The sequence below is a fragment of the Myxine glutinosa genome, chromosome 11 (genome assembly GCF_964187855.1).
Source record: "Myxine glutinosa chromosome 11, kmMyxGlut1.1, whole genome shotgun sequence".
Classification (NCBI taxonomy): domain Eukaryota; kingdom Metazoa; phylum Chordata; class Myxini; order Myxiniformes; family Myxinidae; genus Myxine; species Myxine glutinosa.
Window position 1 is genome coordinate 95,310,517 of NC_136271.1, and position 16,437 is coordinate 95,326,953.

Consider the following 16,437-nt stretch of genomic DNA (forward strand, 5'->3'; position numbering starts at 1 on the left):
TTAATATGGAATTTTTTTTTTGTGGGGGTGAACTTACTTTTCAAGATGTCTTAGAACCAAAAGTTCATTGGAATTATGTTGAAATTATTCGAGATTTTGTTAATGTGACCTTTAAAAGAAACAAAAACCACATTTGACATTTCCAAACAAATAAATTGATCCTTGAAAGTGATGTAAACTGATATCGAACTCAATTCATGGACAGTACTGTGTTAAACTTCTGTGCGTTTTCCAGAAGTATCTCTTTATTTTGCACATTAGCCAAAATTTTTTTTAACAAAAACAAAAGTTAAATTACGACTGGGATTATGGACAGTAAAATTACAGTTCAGTACTTCGTGTTACCCCCACGAGCATTCAGGAGAGCACGTACACGTTGAGGCATGCTGTTCACGAGATTTGCCAAGGTTTGGACAGGAAGCGCTTGCCATGCAGTGACAGCAGTCTGCTGCAATTCACGCACAGAGGTCGGCTGCTGGTCCAAGTGGTCGATTTGACGCGTTAATTCTGCCCACAAGTTCTCTATCGGATTCATATCCGGGGACATGGCAGGCCACTCCATATGCTCTACACCACGGTCAGCAAGAAAGTGTTGGATCATGCGAGCACGATGAGGCCGTGCATTGTCATCTTGGAAGACAAAGTTTCCTCAAAAGGCTGCACGAGCAAATGGAAGCAATGTTTCTTCCAGAATGGCCCTATACTTGAACTGGTTCAGGTTTCCATTCAGAACAACCAGGTCAGTTTTGCCCCCCGCATGAAAAGCAGCCCAAACGGTCACCCCACCACCTCCAGCTTGGACTATTGGCACTATACAATCTTTGTTGTAGGCTTCATGCACTTGTCTGCGCACTCGGACGCGGCCATCTTGACGATAGACCAGAAATCTAGACTTGTCACTGAAGATCATGTGAGTCCAGTGTCCTGGCTGCCATTGACGGTGCTCTCTGGCCCACTGCAATCGGTGCTGGCGATGTTGTCTGGTCAGGCGTGGCTTTCTCAGGGGACGCCTGGCACTATAGCCTGCTTGAACCAGTCATTGGTTGACTAGCAGCCTTCTGGATACAGGCACATTTGTCAGTTGCTGCCACTCAGCCCTAAGCTGATTAGCTGACTTGGTACGGCCATTGCGGACTAACCGGTGCAGCTGGCGATCATCCCTCCTTGTGGTTCTGCGGGGACGTCCTGGCCTCGGTATTGGAGTAGGGACACCCCTCTGAGCATTTCGTTTCAGGATCTTTGACACCTGACCTTGAGTGATGCCATACTGCCGAGCAATAGCACGCTGTTTCATGCCATAATTTCGTAAAGCCACCACTCCATGACAAACAGCATTGTCGAGTTGACGGACCATCTCCAGAAGAAGCGGCAATAACTTTTGGAGACGTGCAGCAGTTGTTTTCCACTAATACAGAACGCAACAACCCTTGTATACCCGTCTGTGAAGCCAATCGTCAAATGTACCTGTCCGTACATTTTGCCACGCCACCTGTGATATAATCCTGTTGTTGACTTCTTGCTGCGACAGACAATCAGTGACATGGTTCGTTTAACAAATAAATCACCAAAGTGTAAAAGAAACTCACCAGATTTATATGCTGAGTGAAGAAAGTAAACCCAAGTCAAGAAAAAAAAAATTCCATATTAAATGCCAAGTCTGTATATATATATGTATATATATTGTAACGAATTTGAGAAAGTATAACGAATGTGAGAATTATGGTTTTGTAGTGTGTAAATGGTCACCCTCCATAATGTAAAGAAAGGTCGAAGCTCGTCCTCTTAGTTAATTCCATAAACCTACACGCAGGGCACCATATATCCTTTTAAATAGTTATTCCCTTATTCTATGTAGTTTAAGGCTGTGTTTCCCAATAGTTTGACTCTCCATTGCACCGAATTAAATAAGAGTAGGTCCCATCTGCAAAGTGGCAGGTTTGGATGGTTTTCGCCGCAAATGGACTCCATTGAGCACGCGGTCGGTTGGAAGAAGAAAGGCGTGTCTCCGCACCTCGTCACAGAAAGGAGGAGCGAGTCGGCCCCGCTCAACCAACCCAGCATGAAGGGGTTTGGCTTGAGCGGGCGGAGAGAACGATCTGGGAGGTTCGCGAAGGTTCAAGGGTGGGGCTTATATAACCCGCGGGAGACGCCCCCACCTCAGATGAGAGGAGAGCAGATGAGATACGTGCCACGCTGCAGAGGAGATACGGCAGGAGGCAACTCAAGGAGCGCGCGACGCAGCTGTGCGGAAAAAGGAACTTCGCCCGCGCAGTTTGGAACCGCGGGAGTTCGCACGACCGCGGCTCGGCTTTTTGACGGCGGTGCCTTCCGGCCCGACCGTGGCCAGTCCCCGCTGAACCTTCCTTGCCTCTCAAGCCATCCACCCCAAGCCATTCATTCCTGCCTGCATTCCCCGTGTAAGTGTGATCGTTCGTCTGTCTTTCACGTTGACCTGGGATATTAATTAAGCTTGAATAGTTAAGCTAATAATTGGTAACCCTGGTGTTGGGCTAGCGGCTAGGGTGCCGGCTTAGGATCCTAGGATCCTGGGTTCGAATCCCGGTCGATTGCTGAATTAACGCCAGGGGGGTTGACTCAGCCTGTCATCCTTCCGAGGTCGGCTAATTGAGTACCAGTTCACTGGTAATTCCCTGTTTGTCGTTAAAGGCGGCAAAAAGGGTTGGCGTCAGGAAGGGCATCCGGCCGTAAAACATTGCTTCAAAAAAGGGGACCAAAAAACAACAACAACCGCGGTGCCCGAAAAAGGCCAACCCCCGCTTGCGGGGAAAAATGGCCTCTAAAGGTGGTTATTTTATTTTTAGTTAAGCTAATAATTGCACTGTGTCTCCTTCCATTCTTTCTGTCTTTATTTTATTATCCTTCCTTCTTCCTTGGTTATTTTTGGTCTTGTAAATAGTAGTAATAAATTATATTTGTTCTTCCTACCTTCGTCTTCTTCTTCACATTCGGTCGCTTTAGCGATTTCCCCCATTGTGGGCCCGTGGCGCGATTCGGCCGACGAAGATAAATTGGGTCAGTCTTGGTAACCGGCTCACGGTGCAGTTCGCTTCGCTCGGCGCAACTAGTCCATTACGCTGCGACCGTGGGCGGGGGAGTATTTCCTTGTGTACCGGTGGGTGTTGGTATTTAGGTCATAGGACGGTTGGGCCTAATACCCTACCCAGCGCTGACCAGGCGTGACGTCATACCCCCAGGACCACGTCGGTTAGTCATATAAGCGAGGGGACTAATCCCCCCTTTGGTAAGTGGGGAAGGCTGACGTTGGATTCCGTAACAATATATACATATGTATATTGTATGTGTATGTATATGTATATATATATGTATATGTATATGTATATATATATATATATATATATATATATATATATATATATATATATATATATATATATATATATAAATATATACATATATATATACACACACACACACACACACACACACACACACACACACACACACACACAATATGTTTGTGCATGTGCGTGTGCGTGTATGCTGTGCGGCTGCTCGGCCATGTGTTCCGTGTTACCTCCCCAAACTCCAGCTGCGGTGCCTCTCAGAGTCTCGAGAGGGAATGCGGCAGAACCATTTGTTATTTTCAGTGTTCTAATAAACCATGGTAAAACTGCACCAATGCAATTGTGTAGAACAAAACATGTAATTGTATTAACAACTCTCATATACACAAGAATAACATGCTAAAAGTACCATGAAAATATCACATGCATAAAATGAACAATACATATGATGGCACCATCATTCCCTGATGCTTTCAAAGCAATAAACTTACGACATGCCAAAAGTGAGTGGAATGCAACATTCCCCAAAGTCCTTGCATGAATCCCCATGCTGGTTGAAGGTCGAGGTCGTGCGGAACGACAAGAACAGGCAGGAATCGGCACGGTTGCGGACAAGGAGTTACGAGGTGAGAAGTCGGGCAACTGGTGGCACCGTAACGATCACCCAAACGTGAGCACAATCCATACTCCTCCACCCCCTTCCCCCATACATACATGCAGTCAAGTGAAAAAGTAAATACACCCCATGTAAAGTTTTGAATTTTTCAACATATTTCAACATACATCTATTTGATCTTCATTTCAACAATGTTGAAAGATAAAGGTGATAAAATAACAAATATCATGAAACATTTACATTTTGTAGTCCATTGTATAATTGAAATAAACATAAATGCAAATTTCGCATGTGGAAAAAGTAAGTACACCCTTGGCTCTAAGAGGTGGTATTGCCCCCTTTGGCAGAAACAAGCTCAAGTAGGCGTTTCTTATAACTGTACCAGTCTCTGACATCGACTTGGAGAAATTTTTGCCCACTCCTCCAGGCAGAATTCTTTCAGCTGTGCGATGTTTGAGGGGTTTCTTGCATGCACAGCTCGTTTCAAATCCCTCCACAAAATCTCCATGGGATTTAGATCCGGGCTTTGACTTGGCCATTCCAGAACCCTCCATTTCTTTCTTTTCAGCCATTCCTTGGTGGATTTACTGGTATGTTTAGGGTCATTGTCATGTTGCAAGGTCCACCTTCAGTTGAGCTTCAACTCTCCGAAAGATGGCCTCACATTATCCTCAAGCACCCGCTGGTACAATGAAGAAATCATAGTGGATTCTACGATGGTGAGCTGCCCAGGCCTTGATGCAGCAAACCTGCCCCAAACCATAATATTTCCACCTCCATGCTTTACAGTTGGTATCAGGTTCTTGTGGTTAAATGCTGTCTTTGGTTTTCGCCAAACATGTCTTCTGGTACTGTGGCCAAATAGCTCGACCTTTGACCCATCTGTCCAGAGCACATTGTTCCAGAAGTGCTGGTCTTTACCTTGGTGTTCATTGGCAAACTTTAGTCTTGCCCTGATGTTCTGTCTGGACAGCAAAGGTTTCCTCCTGGCACACCTCCCATGTAGATCAAATTTGTGCAGCCTCTTTCTAATGGTAGACTCGTGCACTTTGACATCAAAAGTGGCAAGAGCTACCTGTCGGTCCCGTGATGACATTCTGGGGTTCTTGGAGACTTCTTTCAGCATCTTGCGGTCTGCTCTCGGGCTGAACTTGCTGGGGCGGCCTGGCCTGAACAAGTTGGCAGTTGTTTGGAATCTTCTCCATTTGTAGATGATCTTCCGGACAGTCGAATGATTGATTTCAAATTGTTTGGAGATCTTTATAAATCGCTTCCCAGACTCGTAGGCATCTAAAACTTTCTTTCTGAAGGCCTCAGATAACTCTTTTGATCTAGGCATGGTGACACCGCGCACTTCAACAACAAAGAGCAAACCAAACTAAATGTCTGAGGTTTAAATAAGACAGGTTCCTCCAAGATCCTCTCTAATGATGTTCTAATCATTTGCACCTGAGCTGGTGCACCTGATTCTAATTTTAGGTATTTGAAGTGGTGATAAATGTAGGGGTGTACTTACTTTTTCCACATGCAAAATTTGCATTTATGTTTATTTAAATTATACAATGGACTACAAAATGTAAATGTTTCATGATATTTGTTATATTATATCACCTTTATCGATCAATATTGTTGAAATAAAGATCAAATAGCTGTATGTTGAAATATGTTGAAAAAGTCAAAACTTTACACGGGGTCTACTTACTTTTTCACGTGACTATGGTATATTTTTACGATACGACTTTTCATACGACACCTATATACACATATGTAGTAAAAAGATTTAATACATAGAACTTGGAAGAATAATGTATATTCGAACTTTTTCCGCCCTGTTTTTCTCTTAGAGATTGAGAAGCAACCGATCTCCTCAGTCACGCGAAGGCATATTATCTATAAGAAACAGAAGGCTTTGTTTATTTTGAAAGAGGTTAGAAATCTCTGTTTTCTCCATGACGACATTTTATGGCTGGGAGAGTTGCATATGAAGAAAGAAAAAGAGCTGACCCGACGAGTTGGGTCCCCCCCTCCCCCTCCCACGCCTCCTGCCTCTTCTCCCTCTCCTCCCCAAGCTCTCAAATGTTGTGGTTGTGTGCTTCCCCTTCTCTCCCCATCTTGTCTTCCACTCCCTCTTTTTGTATATTTTGTTTGTCTGGTTGTTTTGTTTGTGAAATAAATGTTAGCTCTTTCACGAGCCTCGATTCAGTATACAAAAAAAAAGAAAAAAAAAAAGTTGAAGACACGAAATGCCTGTTATCTTTCTTGAACCTTACCTGACCCCACTCTTTGATCTGACTATTTAAAAAGCTATGCCACAGCACCCTCGGAGAGTTCTTGGTTCACTTGTGATGTATTAAATGTAGTGTTGATCTGTGTCGAATGTAGCGTTGTGATTTCGCTTTATTTGTGTGTGTGTCACTCAAATGGAAGTGTATTCTGTAAATACCTTTGGTGGAAATTAATCAAGTCTTACCATATGTCATTAAATCATTGATTGTCTTCTGAGACGAATATATATATAACCACCTTTAGAGGCCATTTTCCCCCACAAAGCGGGGGTTGGCCTTTTTCGGGGACCGTGGTTGTTGTTGTTTTTCGGTCCCCTTTTTGAAGCAATGTTTTACGGCCGGATGCCCTTCCTGCCGCCAACCCTTTTTGTCGCCTTTTACGACAAGCAGGGAATTACCAGTGAACTGGTACTCAATTTGCCGACCTCGGAAGGATGACAGGCTGAGTCAACCCCCCTGGCGTTAATTCAGCGATCGACCGGGATTCAAACCCAGGATCCTAGGATCCTAGGATCCTAAGCTGGCACCCTAGCCGCTAGCCCAACACCAGGGCTCAAGTCTTGTCAAAGTGGACATTTAAGTGTCCTAAAGACGAATGTGGACATTTAATTCTCTTGAGTCTTGTCAAATCAATTCAAAGGCTATTAAAAAATTCCACAACACCACTCAAAATACAAAAACACACACACTCATGCAAAAAATCATTCATGCAAAAACACACACCCTCACCGACTCACTCACTCACATACACAAAATAAGAAATAATAAAAGAAAAAGAAAAAAAACACACAACCAACCAACCACCTGCCCTGACTAACATGCACCACTCATGCTGTTCAAGCTGTTACACGTTCTCCACGTTTTCAAAGTTAAGTCATTGTTCACAATTGTATTTTGTCGAAACTGTATTTATCTTTCGGTGTGTGAACCTATAGTGTGCCCCTTGGAAGTTTCTCGGTGTTTATCTTTCATAAATTAATCGTTTGTTTGCCACGCGTGTGTGGCCTTGCCTCAGGCCATCCCATCGCGCGCCTCTGTCCACGTGAGCTGTCCCGCCCCGCCCCCATTATCTCCTTGCCTTCCACCTTTTCCCCTGTTCACGTGACTTGTGGTTGTCCCTCTCGGCTCCCTCTCCCCATTGGTATTTTTGTGAATACAAGATTGTTCTTCACGGTTCTGTTGAAATATGTTTAAACTTCCCCCTGCAGTGTTTTATTCAGTGGTTTATTACAATATGCTGTTTTTCTTCCTATTTAAAAGGCTCCTTTCAATTTCCTCTTCAACTCATTCCATTTCAAAAAATATATTCAATCTCATAATTCTTTCTCACTACATGCTCTAAATTCTCATTCATTCCACCCCTCCTCCATCGTTCTTCAATGGATCGCTAACTTTAAAATCACACCAAACCCAATTTGTTAAAAATGTTCATCTTTCATTAATCATCCACTTTCTAATCTCCCCCCCTTGCCCCTCCCCTCCTAAACTCCCCCCTTGCACCTCCCCTCCTCAACTTCCCCCATTCCCCTCCCATTCAAAACTCCCCCCCCCCAACCTTCTACTTTCCTCTGCCCCCCCTCAAAAAAACCCTCACTGTGCCTGATCCATTCAACCAACAAACATTTAGTCTTCCTCATCCTTCCCTTTATTGTAACTCTTGAGTATTCTCTGACACACAATCAACTGCTCTTCCTACCTCCCCCTCTCATCCTTCATCTGACTCTACCCCTCTGCTCCCCTGTACTGCACCCGATGCTCCCCTCTCTCCTCATTAACGGTATGGACCTCAAACATCCAGGGCCTTCGCTCAAACCTCATTGATCTCTCCATTCAGGTTGCTTCCAAAAATCCAGACTTGATCTGTTAAACAGAAACTTTCCTCCTTCAAGATGTCTCTGATTCCTTAATATCTCTTCCTGGTTACTCCCTCCTCCGGTATGATAGACCTGAGCCTCGTCCTGGTGGTGGGGTGGCTATCTTTATCAAAAACTCTCTTCCTCACTCTTCTTGCACTGCCCTCTCTCCACCCCACCCCCAGGAGTACCTCTGGCTACGGCTTCCTCTCCGCTCCCACCTTTTGTTCACATGTGTTCTGTACCGTCATTCAAACAGTGATGACTCCATTTGCATTTCGCTGTCGGACAACATGGACCAACTTCGACAAACTCATCCAAAGTCTCTCTTCCTCATATGTGGCGACTTAAACTGTCATCATGCCAGCTGGCTGGGTGTGGGTTCCTCTCTCAACAGCCATGGCACCTCAGCAAAGGACTTCTGCGACTCATTGGGACTGACACAATCTGTCAATTTCCCGACCCGGATTGCAGTCAATGGAGTATCTTCTCTTCTGGACTTGGTTATGACAAACTTCCCTGCAAATGCCTGCTGCTCTTCTTCTGCTCCAATCGGTTCTTCTGATCATGTGCTAATGTGCTTCTTAAAGTGGACCTCTCTCTGGACATTCTCAGAGACCCTCAGCACCGACGAGTCTGGCATTTCACTCAGGCCAACTGGCACGGTCTTCAAGCAGCCATCAATCGTCTGGACTGGTCTCCCATCTCTACCACCTCTGACATCAAATCATCCTGGGGATTCTTCCAAAGCAAACTGCTCTCTCTCTCATGCACAGATTTATCCCATCTCGTCTTCAGTAGTCTTACCCTTCCTCCCGTCCATGGTACACTGAATCTTGTGGTGAGGCAGTTGCCCTGAAACAACTTGCCTTTGTCTCTTGGAAGGCAAATCCAACTGAAGGTGATCTCAGTTCCTTCCACCAAGCTCGGACGAAGTGTGTGTCTACCCTCAGGAGTGCCAGGAAGCACCATCTCTCCACACTCAAGATTGAACTCTCAATCCTGTCTCCTTCCTCCAAATCCTGGTGGCGTCTGGTCAAATCCGTTTCTGGTGTTTGTTCCCCCTCCATCCCCTCCCTTACCTCAAATGGCTATACAGTTGACACCGCACATGACAAAGCCGAATGCCTCAACTCTGTGTTTGCCTCAAAATCGTGTGTCCCAAACCCATCTCTCTCTGTTCCCACATTTCCCAGTCGAACCCAACTGCTCCTGCACTCTGTGTCCTTCTCTCCTGACAAGGTGGATACGTTTTTGTCAAACCTCGACTCTGATTCTGCAACTGGACCAGACGGCATCAGCCCACGGGTCCTAAAATCCTGCTCTGCCGCTCTATCTCACCCTCTCTCTGTTCTTTTCACCCTCTCCTTTGCTCAAGGTCATCTGCCAGCATCCTGGAAATCAGCAAACATTACCGCTTTACTCAAAAAAGGTGCAAAAACAGATCCTTGCAACTACAGACCAATCAGCCTGCTTCCAATTATCAGCAAAGTCATGGAATCCATCATTGCTTCAGATATCAAATCCTTCCTCTTCTCCAATGGCTTGATCTCTGATCATCAATTTGGATTCAGACCAGGTCATTCCACTCTGGACATGCTGCTTCTGCTGTCTCAACAATGGACGGAAGTTCTCAATGCCAAACAGGAAATCAGAGCTGTCTCCCTTGACATATCACATGCCTTCGATACAGTCTGGCACCCAGCTCTGCTCACCAAACTCTCCTCCTATGGTATCCATGGAAATGTCCACTCATGGCTTGCGGACTTCCTCTCTGGTCGTCGGCAACATGTGGCGCTCAATGGATTTCTCTCATCTCCCCTTCCTGTTCTGGCTGGAGTTCCCCAAGGTAGTGTTCGGGGCCCTGTGCTATTTCTGGTCTTCATCAATGATCTCTCCGACTCTCTGGAAAATCCTCTCTATCTCTTTGCTGATGACTCCACTATCTGCCGCTCCATTCCTCATCCCTCAGATCGGCAGTCTGCAGCCTCCTCACTCTCTGCAGACCTGGACAAAATCACAGACTGGTCAAACAAGTGGAACATGTCTTTCAATCCTGCAAAATCTAACACTCTTACTATGTCTCTCCGAAAAGACCGACTGGAAAACCCTCCCATCTACTTTCTCAACAATCCTCTCCAAGAAGTTCTGTCGCTCAAGCTTTTGGGTCTCACTATCTGCCATGATCCTTCTTGGGAAAACCACATTTCCAAGCTGGCCTCCAAAGCCAGTCGCCGACTGGGCATCCTCCGTCGTGCGAAGTCCTTCCTTGGCACACCTGAGCTCCTCACCAAATACAAGGCTTTCATCCGCAGCTCAATGGAATACTGTTCCCCCCTCTGGGCCGGTGCTCCTGCCTCACACCTAGATCGGCTTCACGCTGTTGAAACCAAAGCTTTCAGAATCATTGGAATCTCCTGCGGTGAAACTAACTCCGAGGGCCTTTCACTCACTCACCGCAAGCAGGTTTGTGGTCTTTCTGTCTTCTACCAACTCCTCTCCGGCCTTGCTCCCCCAGCTCTCTCTGTGCTCTGTCCCCCCAATATTCCTTCAGGTCACACAAGATCTACCTGCAACCCTCTTATGGTTAAACCGCCAAAATCTGGGCTCTCTGCTCACCTTCACTCTTTAATTCCCCTTTTCTCCCACCTCTTGAACAAACTCCCCCACTCCCTTCAATCCCACTCCTCCATCCAGGTCTTTAAAACAGCTGTTCACCACCATCTCTTATCTTCCCCCATCCAAAACCTTGGTCTTTTCTACCCCCGCTAATTCACCCCAGATACATTGTTTTGGAAATTCCAACTTCTTTCCTGGAAGTCCTTGCAATGCTCATGTGTTTTATACCTCTCCCACCTCCCGCCAAGCCCCCCCTCCCACATTTCTCCCGATGTCCCTGCTCTCAAATGTTGTGTTTGTGCCCTTCCCCCTCTCCCCATCTTGTCTACCGCTCCCCTTATTTTTGTTTTATGTGTCGGTTTGACTTTTTGCGTGATTAATGTTAGCTCTTTCACGAGCCTCGATCTCGTATACAAAAACCCCCCCCAAAAAAAACCAAAAAAAAAAACACATTTATGCAAACCTCAACTTGCACTGTTGGACGTGCCTCCATGTCCAGTGAGCCTTTCAAGGCAACCTGGGCCACTTTGTCACACATCCTCCTTTCTGTCCCACACACTCCAAGCCGATCAAGAGCTACAGAAAAAAAATTGCCAATATACCCTCTGCACCCCACCTCAAATGGCTGACAAGAAACTCGCCCACCCTTCTCCTGGCACTCTGCCTCCAGCTCACTGTAGAATACATATATGAATGAATATGAATGAATGAATGATCGTTTCAAGGCAATTTTCCCCACTAGAGCAGGGGTTAGCCTTGCGGGCCCCATGACAATCATGGTTCCCTGCTTGAGGCAATGTTTTTATGGCCGGATGCCCTTCCTGACGCCAACCCTTGGTCACGCTCTTACGATGCGCAGAGATACAGTGTACCTATTCTAAATCGGGGTACACACCGGGATCATTCATCCCAGCAAGCTGGTACTCAATTTGCCGACCTTGGAAGGATGACAGGCTGAGTCAACCCCCCTGGCATTAATTCAGCGATCGACATACATTACATACATATGCACAGTCAAAATCTTAATATACCTGACGGTGACACCACCATTCTTGAATTCCTGCTTCACCTTCAAGATTTGAGATCTGAGTTTGTTGTCCTTGAAGGACCATGGACAATCTTGACGTGTCTGCAAAGTGGGAAAGAGAGTATTTCATATTTGCTGATACCTTTTCATAACTTTAAGAACTGTCAAAATAGTGCAGATTTTCATGAGGAGCGAATATTTTGCAGTGTAAATAGTAATTTTTAAATGCAAACTCCAAACCAGATAGAAGAACAATGCTATCAATAGCCGCCACCTTTTTTGTTTCATTCCTCATTGCACGACGACGTGAACAGTGTTATGAACGACAGCTCTTCATGAAGTACAAGAGCTCAATTCGTTCTAATTTCCAATATTTCAGCTTTTACTGTTAATACCTGCAATCATTTGTTTGGTACAATTTACATGAGCAGTCGCTGTCGCAAAATACAACTTATACTTGTCACAAAATAAAACATTTGAAAACTGAATACCGAGACGTAGTCACACTACTGATTGGTCGTTGATGTGTGAAGGGCTGGTGTCTTGCAGGGCAGGTGTCTGAAAATTGAAGGCCACACTAAGACTCCATGATTGCGTACATAAGTGAAACAAGTGTTACGCCGAGGTCCCCCGTCGGTGAAGTGATGCGAGTTGACAAAGTGGAAGACGCAGAAAACATGGAAGAGTCAATAATATTTGCGAGTGGGTTGGAGAAAAGGAAGGATAGTATGAAGTTGTGTTTGACACACATTATATATATATTTGGAATCATTCCTGTTCCCTTCCTGTTCAGGCTGGAGTTCCCCAAGGCAGTGTCCTGGGCCCTGTGCTTTTTCTGGTCTTCATCAATGATCTCTCTGACTCTCTTGAAAATCCTCTCTATCTCTTTGCTGATGACTCCACTCTCTGCCGCTCCATTCCTCATCCCTCAGATCGGCAGTCTGCAGCCTCCTCTCTCTCTGCAGACCTGGACAAAATCACAGACTGGGCAAACAAGTGGAACATGTCTTTCAATCCTGACAAATCTCACACTCTTACGATGTCTCTCCGAAAAGACCGACTGGACAACCCTCCCATCGACTTTCTGAATAATCCTCTCCAAGAAATTCTGTCACTCAAGCTTTTGGGTCTCACTATCTGCCATGATCTTTCCTGGGAAAACCACATTTCCAAGCTGGCCTCCAAAACCATTCGCCGACTGGGCATCCTCCGTCGTGCGAAGTCCTTCCTTGGCACACCTGAGCTCCTCACCACATACAAGGCTTTCACCCGCAGCTCAATGGAGTACTGCTCTCCCCTCTGGTCTGGTGCTCCTGCCTCACACCAAGCTCGTCTTCACGCTGTTGAAACGAAAGCGTTCAGAATCATTGGAATCTCCTGCGATGAAGCCAACTCCAAGGGCCTTTCACTCGCTCACAGCAGGCAGGTTGGTGGTCTATCCATCTTCTACCGACTCCTCTCCGGCCTTGCCCCCCAGCTCTCTCTGGGCTCTGTCCCCCAAATATTCCTACAGGTCACACAAGATCTGCCTGCAACCCTCTCATGGTTAAACTGCCAAAATCAAGACTCTCTGCTCACCTTCACTCCTTCATTCCTCTTTTCTCCCACCTCTGGAACAAACTCCCTCACTCTCTTCAATCCCACTCCACCCTCCAGGTCTTTAAAACAGCTGTTCACCACCATCTCTTATCTTCCCCAATCCCAAACCTTGATCTTTTCTACCCCCGCTAATTTCACCCCAAATCCACTTTTTTGAAATACCAACTCCTGTCCTGGAAGTCCTTGGTGTCCTTGTGTTTTATACTTCTCCCACCCCCCCCGCACTCCCCCCCTTCCCCCCCCGCCTCCTCCCCCCCAAGCCCTCTCTCTCCCACACATCTCCCGATGTCCCTGCTCTCAAATGTTGTGTTTGTGTGCTTCCCCTTCTCTCCCCATCTTGTCTACCGCTCCCTCTTTTTATATATTTTGTTTGTCTGTTTGATTTGTTTGTGAAATGAATGTTAGCTCTTTCACGAGCCTCGATTCTGTATCCAAAAAAAAAAGAAAAAAAAAAAAGGTGCATCAGTGAGTGCCTGGGAATGCCTTTGGCAAAAATATCTTTTTTTTAAGAAAAAATAAGTTCGTTTTTTGGGGATAAAAAAAATACGCTCTATAGTGCCCAAGCCTTTTTCAATTAACTAGCAAGGGTACCCACCCTACGGGCGGGGCTTCAATTGGGAGGCCCAAATGAAAAGACAAAATATCGGAAATTGAAGGCTTTTTTTTGTATTTCAAACGATTTATGTAAACATCCGTGAAATCATATCACACGCAAATCATCAAAATCTAAATGGTATTTGTAGAATTTCAATAAAAGCCATATCACTGTTCATATCAGTAAATTTTATTCCATCGTGTTTGGAAAAACTGGAAAATTGGAAAAATTATATAGCCTATTTTACTCCAGGGGGTCCCAGGATTATCCACCCAAAATTTTGTTGCGATCGGTTCAGCCATTTTTGCAGTACCTGGGAATGGACGGACAGACAGACTGACATTTGGTGAATTATAGTAAGATGACAGTTATATTATACAAGTACACATTTGCATAAATAAATACAAAACAATCAGATATTTGAACACAAATAAATAAAAAATTCCAGAAGTGCACGAAGTTGGTAGTAAGGCTTCTTCTTCTTCCTGATCGCCATCACACTCAACTACAAACGTGATGAACGGCACATTCACCAGCATTTATTCAACAAAAAGGTGATGAACCCCCTTCCACTCCCACCACTCCCTTCCTCACCCCTCTCCCCCCCTCTCCCCCCTCTCCCCCTTCTCCCCGCCCAGCAACGACGGGTACTCCTGCTCATGTTTCATAAAACGTAATCACTGTGATGAAATATGAAGAACATTCGGTTGTGGGACGGCACTGAGAAGTGGATATAACGGAATGCAGGGTCGGAAGGAGGGGAGTTGTTGGTTGAGTTTCTGTATTCTGTGAGCAGACACTTGAGTAAGGTATGAAATGGTGATTTGCTTGCTCATAGATTAGTGGGAAATGCTATTACGTTCTTTCTCTGTCGTTGTCATATTATCTTTTTATTCTGTGTTATAGGGTATGTGGAGATAGATTTCAATAAAGCCTCATATCTGGAAAAGGGGTCTCGACTTGATTTCATAACAATCACTGTGTGGGGTATCGTGTTCAATAAGCTCTCCAGTACAGTGTGGAATGAATTGTTTCTTTTGAAGGACATTCATGTTTGTTGAGGTGAGATATTTATTCTAAAAGTTTCGTATCAGAGTAAAAAGGTGGCAAGTTTCAATATTGTGGATACATTTTGAGATGTGTGGAAAGATACAGGGTTCAGGAAATTTGTGGTTACCTCCAGAGGCTGAACCATCTCATGTTAACGAGATCTTTCCAGAAGAATCTCTTTATACAACCATGTTGTAATTTTGATTTGGTTGTGGAGGGAAAGGCTTTCATAAATGTTCTTGGAGTGCATCCTTGCTATAATTCATGGACCAGTGTTTGTTTGTTTTTTCACTTGCAAAATCGAATATTTATCTCGTATATATTTGTCGGGTGCGTTTCTTATTCTGTCTGTCTGTCACTCACCTCGATCACAATTCCAAACCGATCGTCATGAAACTTCACCAAGTAGTAGAGGTCGTCACAATTGAGAAGCCCATTGATTTTGAAGTCAAAAGGTCAAATGTAATCTCAAGGTCAAACTTCTAAAATCATCAATTTTCATCTGAAAAATCGTCAATTTTCATCCCATTGATTTGGACATTGAACAGCATTTGCACATCGAGTCACTAAATTAGGAAACCACCTATTTTGAGGTCAAAAGGTCAAATGTCAACTCCAGGTCACACTTCCAAAATCATCAATTTTCATCGAAAAATCATCACTTTTCATCCTATTGACCCGAGCTTTGATTAAGATTGTCAATTTTGATCTTGATGAAATGGACAATTTGCTAGATCAATTGCAACCTTTTTTTCCATGAGGGTGTGGGGGGTGGATTTTGCAAGTATCGTGCTCTGCAAGACGTCTTCTTGTTTGTTTGTCATGCTACTCCACCTATAGTTCTGGCCCAATTACATCCAGACTTTCTACATAGGATCAGCATGACCCCAATTAATGCATAGGGGTGTTTTTATCTATGCCGGTGGTCTTCGGGGGAGTGGAGGACGAGTCGCAAATTCTCTATGTAAACATGTATCGTGTAGCGTTGCCTCCACATGAGAGAGGGTATAACAAGTCAACACCCTTTATATTTTACGTACTGTACAGTATTTTTGTCTCCATGCTTTCCAGTGCAGTGAGGCGTTTTGAATTACAAGCAGCCAGCGTGTTTTTGCTCCATGCACGTAACCAGGGTTATTATTTTATTTTGTTTTTGGGAGCGCTTGAGACAGCTTTCAGTTGCCTATACACCGCTCAAATAAAAGTATGTGTCAGAATAACGTGTTGCACGATTAGAACAAAATCACCCATCGGGCGGGTACTCTGCGAGTATATATAAATGGTAAAGTGATGAGAGGTGAGAGGAGAGCCAGTCATTTGCTTTGCATGTGTACAGTGCAGGTGCTGATGCAAGTGCTGGTGCAGGTGCAGGTGTGCTTCATGCATCGCTTGTGCTTTTTCTCTTAAATGAATAAAAGTTTGGACTACACCAGCCTGCTGGTCATTGATTGACGAAAGAACTTTCGG

The 16,437-nt window shown here is 44.8% G+C and overlaps 1 protein-coding gene across 1 annotated transcript in view; it reads right to left on the minus strand.

The window, feature by feature from the left end:
• Window positions 1-16,437, minus strand: part of LOC137414544 (uncharacterized) — a 198,733-nt gene that overhangs the window by 101,190 nt on the left and 81,106 nt on the right. The window contains exon 11 of the mRNA XM_078786296.1: window positions 11,731-11,828. Within this exon, the coding sequence (XP_078642422.1) occupies window positions 11,731-11,828 (98 nt within the window). The remainder of the gene's footprint in view (window positions 1-11,730; window positions 11,829-16,437) is intronic.